This window comes from Paroedura picta, chromosome 10 (assembly GCF_049243985.1).
Source record: "Paroedura picta isolate Pp20150507F chromosome 10, Ppicta_v3.0, whole genome shotgun sequence".
NCBI classification, from domain to species: Eukaryota; Metazoa; Chordata; class Lepidosauria; order Squamata; family Gekkonidae; genus Paroedura; species Paroedura picta.
In genome coordinates this window covers 24037404-24053916 of record NC_135378.1, presented here as the reverse complement: position 1 = coordinate 24053916, position 16513 = coordinate 24037404, and the positions used below count along the sequence as shown (strand labels likewise).

Sequence of the window (16513 nt, the reverse complement as noted above, 5' to 3'; positions counted from 1 at the left end):
TACCACAAAACAACAAGAGAGTGTGGACACAAATACAGCGTGAAACCAAGCAATCAATATACCGACAGAAGACCAAGACAAATAAAACCTTGGTACCTGAGAGCAAAAGGAAATTTCCTTAAAGCTTTTCTCAATGGCTACTTTTTTGGTGTCAGGACTGATAATGTAAACTTCAGACTGGCCAATCTGGAAAAGACAAAGACAACATCTATCAGTAACTGATTTCAAAATCCAGACAATGAGAATTTAAATATTTTAAGAATGTATTTAACATTATGTACTGAAAGCATCGGAAGACTGCTACCTGTGTGAGTCTACCTGCCTGGTAAGATTTAGTCAATAAGGGTTTCTATTTGTTTTAATACTATCTTGAATTTATAAAAGATGGCATATAAATACCAAAATACATAAAGTACAGCACACATTTTGTATTAGGGGAGCCAAAGTGCAAAGAGTTATCCTTTCATGGGGCAACCTGGAAATTTTGCCCAAAAGACAAAGAATATATTTATAAGCCAGTGTGATTAAGAGTGGGGGGCTCTAAACTGGAGAACTGGGTTTGATTCCCCATTCTTCCATGTTCTTGCAGAGCAGAGCAGTTCACTTAGAGCTCTTTCAGCCCCAGAATGTCTGTTGTGGGGAGAGGAAGGAAAAGGTGCTTGTAAGCTGATTTGGGTCTCCTTCAGGTAGTGAAAAACGGGGTGTAAAAAAACAATTCTTCTAAATAGAATATGGGTTGGATCTAATGTCTATTTCAAGAAATTCACAGCAAGGTGGGTTGCATCCTTCCTTGCTCCATCGCAGACCCCCTGTGCTCCATCATATGCTATTCCCAATGAAGCTACAGTGCTATTCCCTAAAAGCTACGTTATCGGAACAGACTTCAGCAGGAAAAGGCAGAAAAGATGTGTTCCACAACCTCTGCTTCCCTTGGATCCAACCCTGTGATGCTGTACAAATACAATACAAACTCAGGAGCTCCCATTTACACACGTGGACAATTTCCTGTATAAGTGGGAATGCCCATACAAGGGAAGCCTTCCTCATTCATTTTAAAGGCGGAGAAAGCTCTGAATGCTCTTTTCTTTGCATGTACACCCTTCATTGAAGTGAACAGCAGAGCTGCTCTTACATACACATGATCAGAGCATTGGCAGAGCAGTGGACTGAACCCACAGAATAAATGGTGAACAAATATGTGGCAAGTATTTTCTCCACAGCATTGAGAGGTTTTTCTCAAGTTCACTGACATGCTGGAGTGCTTTTGAGTACTAGGTTACACACTGATCAATAAAAGATGCTGTTAGCGGGGGTTATTATGAGAGAGATCTGTTGAACATTTTTAGGGGCAAATTTCAGAGAACTTGTACATCCAAAAAAGTAAAGTATGAATGAGACAGATGTATGTTCACGATCCCGAGTATCATGCAGCTGATGTCCATCAGGGGTGAGGAGAGAGCTGCAGTTCTGAAATAGAACTGCCAATTCAGGGTTCAGAAATTACCTGCAGATCTGAGGGTGGAGCCTGGGAGAGTAGGGTCTAGGGAGGGGCGGGACGTTGGCAGGGCATAGTGTCATGCAGTCCAACCTCCAGTGTAGCCATTCTCTCCAGGAAAGGTGGAATCAATGTTTGAAATAAGTAATAAACAAATTTATATACACGTAGCCCGGAGAACAGTTGTAATTCCAGGCGATCTCCTGGCTCTACCTGGAGGTTGGCAACGACACACTGAAATCACACTTTGGAATATCCAAAATGAAGGCAAGCAATGGTAAAAGGAAGTGATTTGAAGAAGGATGCGCGAGTCTTAGACACTACTTCATAATCAGTAAAGCAGAACTTCAAACGGGAACTCCATTGAGTGGGAAGCATGCTGCTTTGGTTCTCTGCAAACTTAATCAGTGATTCTTGATCAATTCTAAAATGAATGATCCCATCCTGCCCATTTCGGATCTTTTGTGTATGTCATGGTGGATTGCATAAAATGCCGTCAAGTGCAGATTGCTACACAGGGCAAGCAGGTCATGTGCAGGAAATCTAGCAGTGAACATAATACATTGCTGGGAATTGCAACCAGGGCTCCTTGGAGCCCCGCGAGAGCTCCCCAGGGGCTCCCTGGCCTTCCTCCTATATCCTGACTTAATGGACTCGGTCACAAGCTATTCCCGGCATTGCCATGAAAGCGAGCAACTGGCCACCTCCATTGACCTGAGGGTGGTCTTATTGCATAGAAAGGGAGTGGTGTCTGGATTAGGGTTGTGCGATGTGGCCACCAAAGTGGCCATTCCCGCGCCGTGCCGTGGAGGGGAGGCACGGGTGCCTGAAAAGTATTTCTGAAGTTCCTCCAAAGTCAAAAGGTTGAAAAAGGCTGATATCTAAAAGTGTAATCTAAAAGAGAGCAGGGGGTGGAAGCAGACTAACACCAGAGGCTAAATCGTAATAGAATAGACCAGGGGAAGGCAGACTCTGATCAACTGACCTATTTGACTCTAAGCAGTAACCATGCTGCCTCGTTAACTCAACAGCATGAGTTCAACTAGTAACACCCCACTGAATATCTGTTTCCCTATCCTGGTTATCCAGTGACCCAGAAAAGACAACAAACAACATTTTACCGTGAACAACATAATTCGGTTCCCTGCAATGTCCGTTGGCTGCACCACATTTTGCCCATGGATAAATCGACTTTTTAAGTTCAGAGAAGCAACATCTTCATCGAAGGATCTGGTGAAGCTGCTACTCCTCAGGCCCCTGGCTTCCAGATCTTTCTTAAAAGAAAATGACCGCAGTCCTGGCTGGGAGTAGGATTTCCGCATCGGCCTTTTCTCCGGATCTTCATTTACTGAGGGTTGGAAGACAGATCGGAATTTGTCACTGATGGAAAATCCGCCAGAGTGGTTGGCAGTTTCACGTTGTTGGGAGAAGGAACCTGAGTCCAAGGTTTTGGTATAACTAACATCATTGAACTTTTCAATACATTCATCTATGAGTGCTGGGGGCGCGTTTTTGTGAGCTACAGTCATTCGGCCACAGAACAGCACCTCGAACTTTTTGCTGAAGGGATCTTCGACATCTGAAAGGTTATTCTGAAACTCATCTTGACGTGCAATTTTCCCAGCCTGTCTGATGGTGCTTATAATCTCAGGCACCTGTAAGGAAATAACATTTCATCAGCCATTCACTCATAGAGTGGGGTGTGTGCACATAAATAAGTCTTAATTCTTATCAACTGAATGTGGGTTCATGTGTCATCACAGGCCTTATCCCACAAATTTAACTTCTTTCTCATTCAAACACAATTTTCAGGGAGGCAGTTCATATGTGCAATACCATTGATCAAATGTTGAGTAATCAAGTGTCAGGACACGTATTTGTGTGTGAACTTGTCTAGGAATACAAAAACCAGGATCCAAACTATAGGCTCTATGGCAGTGGTCCGCAACCTTCCGGTTGCCGCGGACCGCTGCTCCGGAGTGGCGGGAGAGGGCGGCCCGGGGCCACGCGCACGCGCGGCAGCCCCAGCGCAAACACGCTTGCGCGTACTGCCGCACAGGCGCGTTTGCAGCAGTCCGCGCAGGCGCGTTTGTGCCGCTGCCATGCCGGCTCCCTCTCCCGGCCCCTCTGGGCCGCCAGCAAATCAGCCGCCAAAGCGGCCGATTAGCTTGCGGCTCGGCAAGCTTCTCTCCCCCCCCCTCCCGAAACAAGAAGCTTGCCGGGCCATGAGCTAATCGGCCGCTTCGGCAGCCGATTTGCTCGCGGCCTGGCGAGCTTCTCGCTTTGGGGGGGGCAGGAAGAGGGAGCTGCGGCCCGGCACCAAGGCCTTTGCGGCCCGGCAGCGGGCCGTGGCCCGCGGGTTGGGGACCACTGCTCTATGGGGTACCCTACATCCATTTTCATGCGCTTCATTCTCCCCTCCATAGAAGTTGTTCCCCAAAGCCTAGGGCAGCCTTTCTCAACTTTTTTACCATAGAGAACCCCCTGAAACATTCTTCAGGCTTTGTGAAACCCCAGAAGTTGTGCTGTGTGTAGAATAATAATAACAACAACAACAACAACAATAACAATAATCAACTCCTACCCATTTGGGAAACGCTCAAGAAACCCCAGGATTTCACAAAATCCTGGTTGAGAAAGCCTGGCCTAGGAATTCTCTTGAACAATGTTCAGCATGGCATGAGAAGGCTGCAGCCAGAAGAAGCAATCAGCAAGTCCACTATGGATGCAAATAGTCTTAGGTACAAGCGAGAGAGAGCCTAGGCCCTGACCACAAGTGCATGTGTAGCTACAAAAATACCCTTCCAGACCGTTATGAGTTAACTGAATATAATCTATACAAGCAAAGTACACATAGCTTATCAAATGTAAATATTTTCACTTTTCTGTCGAGAAAGGTCAATTACAATATTATTTTTGTGGCTTAGGAGCCAATGCTCATGGGCCCGTACTACGTCATTCCAGCTAGCCACATAAATAACAGCAATGTGGGAAAACATTAACGGCCATGTGGGAAAACTATCCATCCTTGCCAGGGCACTGGGGCGAAATTATGAAAGTCATCCTAAACAGCTCTACTTGGAAGCCAGTTCCCTTTTAGTCAATGGGGGCTTAATCCCAGAAAAGTGTTCTTAGGGTTTCCATACGTCGTTCATTCATCCACGTGGCTTTGATTTGTTCTTGTAGACAACAACTGTGGATTGGACTCTGCAGAGGCTTTGAGGCTTCTTTGAGGCTTCCTCCGTAGAGCAGTGGTCCCCAACCTTTTTATCACCGGGGACCACTCAACGCTTGACAATTTTACTCAGGCCCACTGCCCTAACGCTCTCTGACTCTGGTCGCTATGGGAATGTTTAAACATCCCTTCAAAATAAGATACAGACACGCCACAACAATGAACATAAGGAACATTTTATTTTCATGGAAATTTTAACTCATGACAATGACAAATTAATGGGAACCCTGAGCTTGTTTCTCTGCAACGTGCGCCTGCCGGATCGTGGATGAAGTAAAGGGCCGGGGGGGGGGGGGAGAAGGCTTCCTTCGCGGCCCACCTCCAGTTAGTCGACGGACCACATGTGGTCCGCGGCCCACAGGTTGGGGATCGCTACCGTAGAGGATGGCAAATCACCACTGCTTCTTGCTGACCTTGAATGAGGTTGCGGTAAGCCAGCTGTGACTTGAGAACACTTCACACACACACACACATATACACACAGACAGTACAACAATGAACAAACATCTAATTTTCCATTAAAAACAGGGAGTGCAGAAGTAGAAAATTTGCCTTCTACACTAGATAAGCTTCTCCCTATGCAAGCAGATAAATGGCATCCCACACAAAATGTCAAAGGAACCCCATCTGGAAAACCATCTCTGACTTTATCTGGGCATTTAATTTCTTTTTTAAAAAAGCAGACACAAATTTAATGTGCAACTGCAACAAAGGACTTATCCTGGGATTTAACAATTCCCTCTCCCTAGGGTCATCTTACGGGTAATAGACGTTATCTCAAACGCATTAGTCATATGTCTGAAATAAGGAAACAAAAGTGACCGAAATACGAATCAGGAAGTATTACTTCATTTTCTGAGCATGATGTGTGATTCAGATGGCCAAGGTACAGTTTGACTGAACTTCGAACTAACAGTCAGGAATAAAAACAATAGCAGACCAAGAAGATATTCAGCAGCGGATGGTAGCTAAAATGGTTTTGTTTGCATTTGTTGCCAGGTTGGTATGAGTAATGCCTTTCCCCTCACTTAGTGTTGTCAGGAGCAGAGCCGAAGTACTGGCTGAAAGTACTGCATATGCGCATGGTTGGTTCTCAGGGCAGGTTACCCAAGTCATTTTGACCAGGGAGGGACAATGAGGGTATCCACAGACAACGGGGCTCTCAACCTTCAGCAGCAGGAGAAATGACTAGCATTTCTGGGGGCCAGGCCAGCTTTGCTACAGGAGCTCGGCTTGAATCTTGCCAACTGTACCACGGGCCCAGGTGAGAAGGGGTTTACATAGGAAAAGGCTTCTAAGAATGATAGGTACCCAAGCCTAATTTCTTCATTTAGTTGACTGTCTCTCTCACAGTTCTACATTCAATTTCCTTTGATATTTATCGAACTGAATTACTGCTATTTGTTAATGTTTTCTCCATCGCTATTTACTGTAGATGGCCATTGCCCTAAACTCGGCTCTCTACATACTCCACTTTTACTTTATGCTGATGATGCTGTAATTATGTCTTGTTCACGAGTTGGACTAAAGCGCCTCCTCCATCAATGCTTTACATATTGTGAGTCTAATAGACTCACACTGAATTATGAGAAGTCCAAAGTGCTAGTCTTTGCAAAGTCATGGAAACCTTTTAGCTGGAACATCCAAGGGAACATCATTGAGCAAGTTAGGCATTTTAAATACCTGGGTGTACACTTTCATTACAATGCGAGTTGGACTGTACACCGGAAGTACATAATAAACACTGCAAGGAACAGCGCTCAGGCTGTCGCCCGCTTCTTTTACACCAAGGGTAACCAATTTGTACCAGCAGCTCTCAAAGTTTTTAATGCTAAGTCATGCTCTCAGCTCCTCTATGGAATCCCTCTATGGATAAGTGCTTTCAACAATGCAGTTGAAAGCATTCAATCTTCCTTTTTGCGAGGAATTCTGGGCATCCCAAATTGTGTACCTTATGCTGCTCTCTGTTTGGAAACAAACTTAAGACTGTTGGAGACCAGGGCTTGGCTGCTTACTATTAAGTTTTGGCTGCGATTAGTCTTTAACTCTGATTCCGCCAGTTTCACTTCTCTAATGCTTTCAGAACTACAGACTTCCAACTGGTTTAATTATATTGAGCGGAAAATCCAAATGCTTGGCATCTCTTTGGATTCACTGGCCCTAGCACCTGCAACATCAATATACAAAACTATAAAACGCAGAATATTAGATGTCGAACTTCAAACACTCAATGAAGCAGCTAGAAAAACGTGCTCCCCACTTTTCCTGGGTATCTCTCCAGCACCTGATAAATTAGCATTCTATTTTTCCCATCTTGTTATTCCCCAACAACGCAGGGCTTTTATGCTTGCTAGGTTTAACATTCTCCCATCAGCAGTCATGGCGGGGAGATTTCAGAAGATCCCTTACACACAGAGACACTGCCCATGTAAACAAGGCTCTATAGAAACCATACAGCACGTTTTTTTTTACTGCCCTATATACAATGCCATTCGGGCTAAAGCTCTAGACCCACTCCTAGTTAACTGTATTGCCTACTCTGATAAATGTAAGGTACAGTTCCTTCTCTCCAATCAGGATCCAGATACAATTGATAAAGTGGCCAAATTCTTACAAATGGCAATTAAGCTGCGTGAATTTAAGAACTAACTGACTGGATTCTCTGTTTTATTTTTATGCCAATAAAGGTTGTTGTTGTTGTTGTTGTTAATGTTTTCACTTCCAAAAGCAAACAGGTTGGCTGATTTTCAAACAGTAAGCAACAGAGGGGCACAGGGTCTTCTGGCAGAGACTGTGCAAGGCTAAGCATGAGTTCACTTACTCAGGACAGCAGCCTGAGTGTTCTAAAGCAGAGGTAGTCAGCCTGTGGTCCTCCAGATGTCCATGGACTACATTTCCCATGAGTCCCTGCCAGCAAATGCTCATGGGAATTGTAGTCCATGGACATATGGAAGACCACAGGTTGACTAGCCCTGTTCTAAAGTAATTCAGGAAAGACACATAACGTTCCACGACAAGTTCCACCCAAGTTGGGTTCCCTCTCTGTGCCAATACATGGCAGGCTTGATAAGAACTATACAGCATGAATAAGGCCTGCCAACCCTAAAATACGAGTGCTGAAGATGTTCTTGGATGCATCAGGGACTAAAGGCCTCTTTGTAGATCTGCCATGAACTGGCACAGAGGGGGAACCCAACCTCCAACCCCTGATGCCTGCCAACAATAGCTTTAGCAGACATATACATAGGCTGACAGTACCTATGAAAATTGGCAGGGCAGGGAAAGGCCTGGATCAGGGGGGGGGCGCTTTCCCTTCCACCCCCAAAGCCCTCTTGTCCACTCGCAGAGTCGGCAAAGGGGCTTTTGGAGCCGAGGGGGAGAGGGGAGCATTCCCTTCCCTTTGCCTTACCAAGCCCTCTCGCCGGCTGTGGGGTTGTAGACTAGGACCTCTGAAAGAGATCCTTGCAAGGCTCATACAGGGCAGGGAACCTCTGTTCCTGTTTTCCAGAGAATGTGTCTGGCCCTTGTCCACTGACAATTCTGGAGAATAATAAAACAACCTGCCAGAAAATACACCCACTGGAGAATAACACCTGCCCATCTATATCTGGTCTCTAACCACTATCCAAAGTTAGCCTGTTTACTTTTTTGGCGGGGAAAAGGAAAGAAAAACTCTAAACAAATTAGGAGCTGGAATTCGATTGCTATTTTTACTCTCTCTTGTTTGCTTCTGCAAATAAGCATGGATTTGGGCCAGTCTAAATGAACAACTAGGTATTTCTCAAGGACCATTTAGTTGAGATTGCAAGTTCACTTATTCAAATAATAGTTTGAGAACTGAGGCTCAGAAATTCTTGGGAGTCCAGGAAAAAAGGGCTTGTTCACCAATACAGGATTGATACTGGCTCTGGGACACTGTAATTATGACAGTTGTTCTTTGGCCAGTTGTGTCTATTTAAGCATGCAGTTTATTGGGCATAGTTATTTTAAAATGGGGAGGGGGGGAGAAACACCAGCTTAAAGCTGAAAACTAAAAGCTACTTTTCCCCATCACAAAACAATTATTTTTTAGCGGTGCAGGAGGTACAAAAGGGTTAGTTTCGAAAAAGGGAGCTAAGTGGCATAAGCTTTATCAGGCTGATGTGGATTCCTTGCTCCCAGGATCCATCACCTACCACAGTCAGCAGTCCCCAACTCTTGCCAGCTGAGCTATGATACCAGAAGCGAGCTTAACTCGCCACAGCACTGATAAAGCTGTCCTGACCGAGCAGTGATATCAGGGCTCTCTCAGCCTCACCCACCTCACAGGGTGTCTGTTGTGGGGAGAGGAAAGGGAAGCCGATTGGAAGCTGCTTTGAGACTCCTTTGGGTAGAGAAAAGCGGGCTATAAAAAACAACTCTACTTCTTCTAACTGGACAAAAAACATTTGGGGAGAGGAAAAGCTGGAAGCTAAATGGCAGGTAGAAGAGGCTTTGCTGCTTCCCATTCACGACCCATTGTTTATTTCATTTATCAGGGATGGTCAAACTGTAGCTCTCTAGATATCCATGGACTATAATTCTCAATGCTGGCAGGGACTCATGGGAATTGTAGTCCATGGAGATCTGGAGAGCCACAGTTTGGGCACCCTTGATTTATATTCTGCCACTCTCCCCAGTTGGGACCTAAGCAGCTTTACAATGTTCTTTTTTCCATTTTATCCTGCCAACAATCCCATGAGGTAGGGTAGGTCAAGACTGTATGCCTTGGCCAAGATCAACCAACAAGGTTCCATGGCAGAATGGGAACTTGAGTTTGGGTCTCCCATATCCTGGTCTGACACTACTATACTGTATTGCAGGGGTAGTCAAACTGAGGCCCTCCAGATGTCCATGGACTACAATTTCCATGAGCCCCTGCCAGCATTTGCTGTGGGAATTGTAGTCCATGGACATCTGGAGGGCCGCAGTTTGACTACCCCTGCTATATTGGCTCTCACTATATCAGCCCATATTTCCTCTTCTGACACACCTGAGTCAGACCCAGTTCGAAACATATATCTGCTCTCAGATACATATCTCTATAGCATTATAACCTTGTTGACTGCATTCACTGCTTTAATTGTTCAGAATATGCTGAAGAAGACCCAAAGAGAAAGCATGCAGCCTAACAGTGGGCATATAATTCCCAGATGAAGAACAAATATTTTACTAGGACATCAAGTAGTAGTTCCCCCCTCCCATCCCATAGAAGCTAGTGCCAAATTTGAAATTGCAACATGTTTCATTTTACTACAAGAAGTTACATCAGGAAAACACATCTTGTATACTTGGTACAGTGAGCAAAAAATTCCCCCAGAACTTTAAAGGACTGAGAAAGAGAGTTTCATTTCCATTTTACGTTGTATTTTATATAGCCGATTTTAAACAGAGTGATATGGAGAACAAGTCTGTGCAAAACAGTTTTAAATATTTGCCTGGATAAATGATTAGGGAGTGTTGTGTTTAGAAGAAGAAGCAGCAGAATAAAAGTTGGTTCTTATATGCCACTTTTCTCTACTCGGAGTCTCAAAGCGGCTTACAATCCCCTTCCCTTTCCTCTCCCCACAATAGACATTCTGTGAGGTAGGTGAGCTTGAGAGAGGCCTAATATTTCTGCTCAATCAAAACAGCTTTATCAGTGCCATGACAAGCCCAGGGTCACCCAGCTGGCTACATGTGGAGGAGCAGGGAATCAAACCCGGCTCGCCAGATTAGACATCCGCACTCCTAACCACTATACCAAGCTGGCTCTCCTGTGTAGAGACATATTGTGAGTAGGATCCTATATATGCCAGTTCTGTACCACTTAGAGTGCCAGGTGAATACTTATGCTATGCTTTAGTTCTTTCTGGCAATTCTGTAAATCTAAAATCCTAATGCATCATTCACTGAATGTCCCATTATGTTGATTGTCCTGGCTCACTATGTGTAATCACCTTGAGGCAGACTATAAATACTATAAACAAACAAAAGTCTATAGCCGTGTTCTCCCAAACCTGCACAGCTTGAATTTTTTTTTAGAACTGTATAATTCTGCTGATGATCACTGCTCTTTACTCTGCTCTCACTTGGTTCGGCCTCACTTGGAGTACTGTGTTCAGTTTTGGGCACCCCAGTTGAAGAGGGATGTTGACAAACTGGAACATGTCCAGAGGAGGGCAACAAAGATGGTGAGGGGTTTGGTGACCAAGACATATGAAGAAAGGTTGAGGGAGCTTGGTCTGTTTAGCCTGGAGAGGAGATGACTGAGAGAGGATCTGATAACCATCTTCAAGTATTTAAAAGGGTGCCATATGGAGGATGAAAAAGAATTGTTCTCTCTTGCCCCAAAGGGACGGACCAAAACCAATGGGATGAAATTAATTCAAAAGAAATCCCATCTAAACATCCGGAAGAAGTTCCTGACAGTTAGAGCAGTTTCTCAGTGGAACAGGCTTCCTCAGGAGGTGGTGGGTTCTCCATCTTTGGAAATTTTTAAACAGAGGCTGGATAGCCATCTGACAGAGAGGCTGATTCTGTGAAGGCTCAAGAGGGTGGCAGGTTACAGTGGATGAGCGATAGGGTTGTGAGTGTCCTGCATAGTGCAGGGGGTTGGACTAGATGACCCATGAGGTCCCTTCCAACTCTATGATTCTATGATTCCCCTCCCTCTCCATTTTCATGTTTGAAACCCTATTTAGAAACACCCACTTATTCTCAAGTTTACCTGTGCAATTTGCCCTCCCACATCATATTATGCGAATTGCCAACTCTCCTGCATACAAACATTGTTAAACATCCCTCCATCCCAGTATTCTTTGCTTGTGAAACTTGCTTGCTTTCTGGGAGAGAAAGAAAGGGGCAGGAGCTTAGAAGCTGCTCTGAAAACAGTGTGAAATTCACTCAGGCTCAGATATACCAAAATATATTTAGTTTTATGGGAACTAAAAAGAAAACCACACACGAGGACCTGCTGCCGTAGTTTGGAAACCTTGTACGTCACCGGGCTTTTCCCCTAGAGAATGACTTTTTTTTTCATTAAAGGAGGGCCTGTAGTTCCCATGTGGTCAGTGTGAGTTTACAAGGCCTTTCCACCGTGCTTCCTATTTAGCTGTTGTGGTGCTCCAGGCAGTAATCTAGAGAATCAGGCCTGAAAGTACAAGTTGTCTACAGTGGATCTTTGTGACCTGTTTGTTAGTTACAGATTCATTCCTGCTCAGCTCTAGCCAGAAATGGAAACTCCCAAGACTGGACCCCAACAGGCACAGAAACCTTCTTCCACCAAGGGACCAGAGCAGTTGATACACCCTGATGTGCATACAAACTTCTTGATAAGGCTTATTCACTGGTATGAGACACTGATCTGGACAGCCCATACTAGCCAGATCTCATCAGATCTTGACTGTTAAGCAAGGCTTGGCCAGTATATGAATGGAAGTCCACTCACCAGGGTGCTATGCAGAGGCAGGCAACATCTCTTGCCCTGAAAACAATATGGGGTCACCCCAAATTGGCTGAGACTTGATGGCAAAAAAAATGGCCCAATTCTTTTAATTTTTTTAACCTCAATAATACCCAGCTTTTCTCCCCAATGATGACCCAGTGTTGCTTACATCTTCTTTCCTCAAGTTGCTCCTCACAATAACCCTGACAGGTAGAATAGGCCAAGGCTGTATGATTGGATTACGATCTCTCACTGTTCTACCACATTGGCTCAATCACATTGGCCCACTCCATATACACAGACCAGAATAAATATGGTGTGAGGCAACACTTTTACCTCCATAAGAACCACCTACTAAACCATTCTCAAGAACTAGGTCTGAAATTACTTGCCTTTTAGCAAATGCACAAATTGGGAAGACCCGATTTCTGCTTCACGAAACTGAATTGATTGTGGAATGGAATGCAACTTAGTTGACAATGGAAGGGCATTGTGCCACAATGGGATTCAGATTTTACCTTGGCAGACCCTAGGCTAAGGGTGAATTTAGTACAGGATGTAAGGTACACTCACTATTAAGGGCCTTCAATTTGTAGTGGAGAAAGAGAATTAACTGTAGTCCGGAATATTGGTTAATTATTTAAAGGAGGGGGGGAAGAGAAACAATAGGAGAACAGCTTAATAACTCTTGAAAGAATCTCCTAGCGTTTAAACTGTCCAGAGCAGGGGTAGTCAAACTGCGGCCCTCCAGATGTCCATGGACTACAATTCCCAGGAGCCCCCTGCCAGCGAACGCTGGCAGGGGGCTCCAGGGAATTGTAGTCCATGGACATCTGGAGGGCCGCAGTTTGACTACCCCTGGTCCAGAGAGTGGTAGCTGTTTCATCTCCTGGAGACTAGCTCTTGTAGCACATTAGAAAAAACAGGCAACACATTACATTCCTATCTATATTTTGCCATTTACCGGAAGCAACTCTCTAATATTCATGCTTTTTATGTTTTATTATTTTTAGACTTATACTTGGCCCTTCCCCTAGATCAGCGGTCTGCAAGTTTTCGCCCACTGCGGACCGCTGCTCCGGAGTCCGGGGAGAGGGCGGCCCGGGGGCCTGCGCACACGCGCGGCAGCCCCAACGCAAGCGGCAGTCCGCGCGTGCGCGGCAGTCTGCGATTGCGTGTTTGTGCCGCCGCCATGCCAGCGGCTGCGGCTCCCCCTCCCGGCCCCTCTGGGCCGCCAGCAAAAAGCGGCCAATTAGCTTGCGGCTCGACAAGCTTCTCTTCCCTCCCCCCCCCGAAGCGATAAGCTCGCCGGGCCGCGAGCTAATCGGACGCTTTGGCGGCCGATTTGCTCGCGGCCCGGTGAGCTTCTTGCTTCGGGGGGGAGGGAAGAAGGAGCCGCGGCCCAGCGCCAAGGCCTTCGCGGCCCGGCACCGGGCCGCAGCCCGCAGGTTGGGGACCACTGCCCTAGATCACTGGGTTTGGGGAAGCTCACAACGTCTTCTCCAATCATTATAGGGCTAAAATTACAGGAGGAACTACACTCTAATGCAAAGTGATGGATCAGAAAGTTGTTTCCATTAAATGGAAAAGTAAGGTTAATGTGTAGGCCCCGAGGTCTTTCACAGAGCTTTGTACAAAGGCAGTTGGGCAGAGTTATAACATTTGCCCACATATACTTCTACACTGAAACAAGTACTCCTTGTAGGAACAAACACTTTCTAATTTTTCCCTAATACATTCTGACAACTAATTGCCTAATTTCCATCTAGGCCTTCTCCTGAGCTATCCCACTTCCATCTAAGTTGGGCCAACTATCTCTGTGTTACAACAAAAATAGAGTCCAGTAGCACCTTTAAGACCAACAAAGATTTATTCAAAGCGTGAGCTTTCAAGTGCATGCCCTCGAAAGCTCACGCCTTGAATAAATCTTTGTTGGTCTTAAAGGTGCTACTGGACTCTATTTTTGTTGTGCTACTTCAGGCCTACATGGCTACCCACTTGAATCTATCCCTGTGTTGTATGGTTAGCATCTGGCCTGGGAGATTTTAACGGTCAGAGCAATTATAGGATTGCAAATGGTTTTATCGGTTTTAATTTTTAGGCCTAATTGTTTTTCTTGTATGAGAGACTGTCCTTCATTATAAGCCGTCCCAAGACCTTCTGGAGAGGGGCGGCACAAAGATCCCAAAAATAAAATAATAAATAAATAAATACTAATTTATTTTATAAGAGAATTCCTATCCAAACAAATTTACCAGCCACACCAGCGATGCTGAAGTAAGGAGAGGGTAAAACTTCTCTAAAGGGCACCAAAGATGCACACGAAGTTCCTAATCTTATATCATCATGTGGCAGATTCTTTAGTACCCAATGCACATTAATTTGTCCTTCAGTTTTAATCCTATAATTAGAACAGGAAACAATCCTAAGACTGGAGAGGATGCATATGTTCCATTCTAAAATCCTGCCATCACGTGACCTTTCCGTTGCTTCTGCTAAAAGGCAGTCCCACAACAGTATTGGTCTCTTCACCACACAATGCAACCAGGGGGTTGTTATAGGGTGAATTCCCATGCAGAGGCTAAGCCATATATGCTGTGTGTTTATCTTTATGACAACCCAATCCTTTCTACCTTGCCTACCCAAGTTGTTTGAGACCCCAACATAGAGAATGACACCTAAATTATGTTACCAAGGCACCTCTTTGCTCAACTTCTTCTTTCTCCACCCCTTCGGTACCTTTTCTTGTAAGAATGAGAAAAATTATTCTCTTTGCATTGTACCTGGGGAAGTGAGGTCCCAAAAGCTTGTACTGGAATAAACGTTATTTGAGAAGCTGCTACCCTTCGCCTTTGTTTTGCTACGACAGGGCAACACAGCTGTCCCACAGGAATTACTTCCCCTTGAAATGAGGTTTCAGTAGATGTTTTATTTATTTATGTACTTATTTATTTAATATTTATATACCACCGTCCCCCGGTTTACAGGGAACAGGAAACAGATACATATAACATGAGAAACACATGTAACAAATGCAACTGTACAACAACACAACAACAACAAGCGCTTTCTTTAACCTTGTTTGTTTAAAACATTAAAGTTGCTGGAAATTGAAACTGACCTCACACATGCAAAGCATACAGGAGTAGTCAACCTGTGGTCCTCCAGATGTCCATGGACTACAATTCCCATGAGCCCCTGCCAGCAAACGCTAGCAGGGGCTCATGAGAATTGTAGACCATGGACATCTGGAGGACCACATGTTGACTACCCCTGCATTATACCACATAGCTACGGTGCTCCTAGAGGTTCAGATCCTGCGCCTTCCTCCTACTACAAAGAGTCTACCACTGTCTACCATTTGGACTGCAAGAATGCTACAGCACGAAAGCAAATGTAATTTCCCAGAATACGCCGACAGAGAAACACAAGATATCTTATAAGCGCTTCTACAATGAAAGTAGCATTGAGAAAACAAATTGTACAACAGATCCAGAAGCTACTTTTATATTCACTGCCTTCTTTCTGTTTAACATCACCCCCAAGAGGCCACAGTGAGGGGCGGTATATACATTGAATGAATGAATGAATGAATGAATGAATGAATGAATGAATGAATGAATGAATGAATGAATGCCTGTCTGTTGTATGTCATTCAATAGCAAAACAACCCAGCAGCCAGCAACAAAGAACTAAATGTGCAACTTCTTCAAGGTAGAAGGCATATATGGATTACCTGCACGTGACCATTCTGTCGAATGACATTGATAGGGAAAATCCATCTGAATCTAAAGCTTTGCCATCTCATGGGTACATTTCAGGTTTTGGCAGGTTACCACCGTCGCCTTTCCTTGCTTAGTAATCTAGTTACCCTCTCAATGCTATTCTGTGTACCGGAGGCAACAGTTGTGTGTGTGGGGGGGGGGGGGGAGGGCAGCATCTTGTTCAATCTCCCCAGGAACTGGCCATGGCTCCAATTCCTATTTTTCTTACTACATGGTCAAACGCAGCTTGTGTTCTCAAAGTCTAACAAGTCAATTCTTCACATGTCTTCTTACTGTATCTCACAACGAACTCTTTGTTTTCTGTGGTGAGTGAACAGGTGGGTGATTTATATGGCCAGCAGTTGCTAGAACCATTAGCTACAATGGGAATGCTCTAATGAATAAAACAAATAGTAAAAGTCTTCTGAATGTTCTACTAATGCTTTACAGGATCTTAAAATGTTATCTTCAAGGGTAGCCTTCAGCTCTATTACCCTCTGAATCATCCTGATTGTTTTATTCCTTTAGATTTCCAATTTGGAACCCTTTAAGAATTACTAATGAGCCTCTTGTGG

General features: G+C 44.7%; 1 protein-coding gene across 9 annotated transcripts in view; it reads right to left on the bottom strand.

Annotated features, from left to right (window-relative positions):
• The window catches only part of LOC143819744 (TBC1 domain family member 1-like), a 105919-nt gene that overhangs the window by 52860 nt on the left and 36546 nt on the right, over positions 1-16513 (bottom strand). For all 9 annotated transcript variants that reach the window (XM_077301665.1, XM_077301666.1, XM_077301667.1 and 6 more), the window contains 2 exons: positions 2617-3150; positions 97-186 (listed from right to left, as the gene is read on the bottom strand). In XM_077301665.1, coding sequence (XP_077157780.1) covers positions 97-186; positions 2617-3150 — 624 coding nt within the window. The remainder of the gene's footprint in view (positions 1-96; positions 187-2616; positions 3151-16513) is intronic.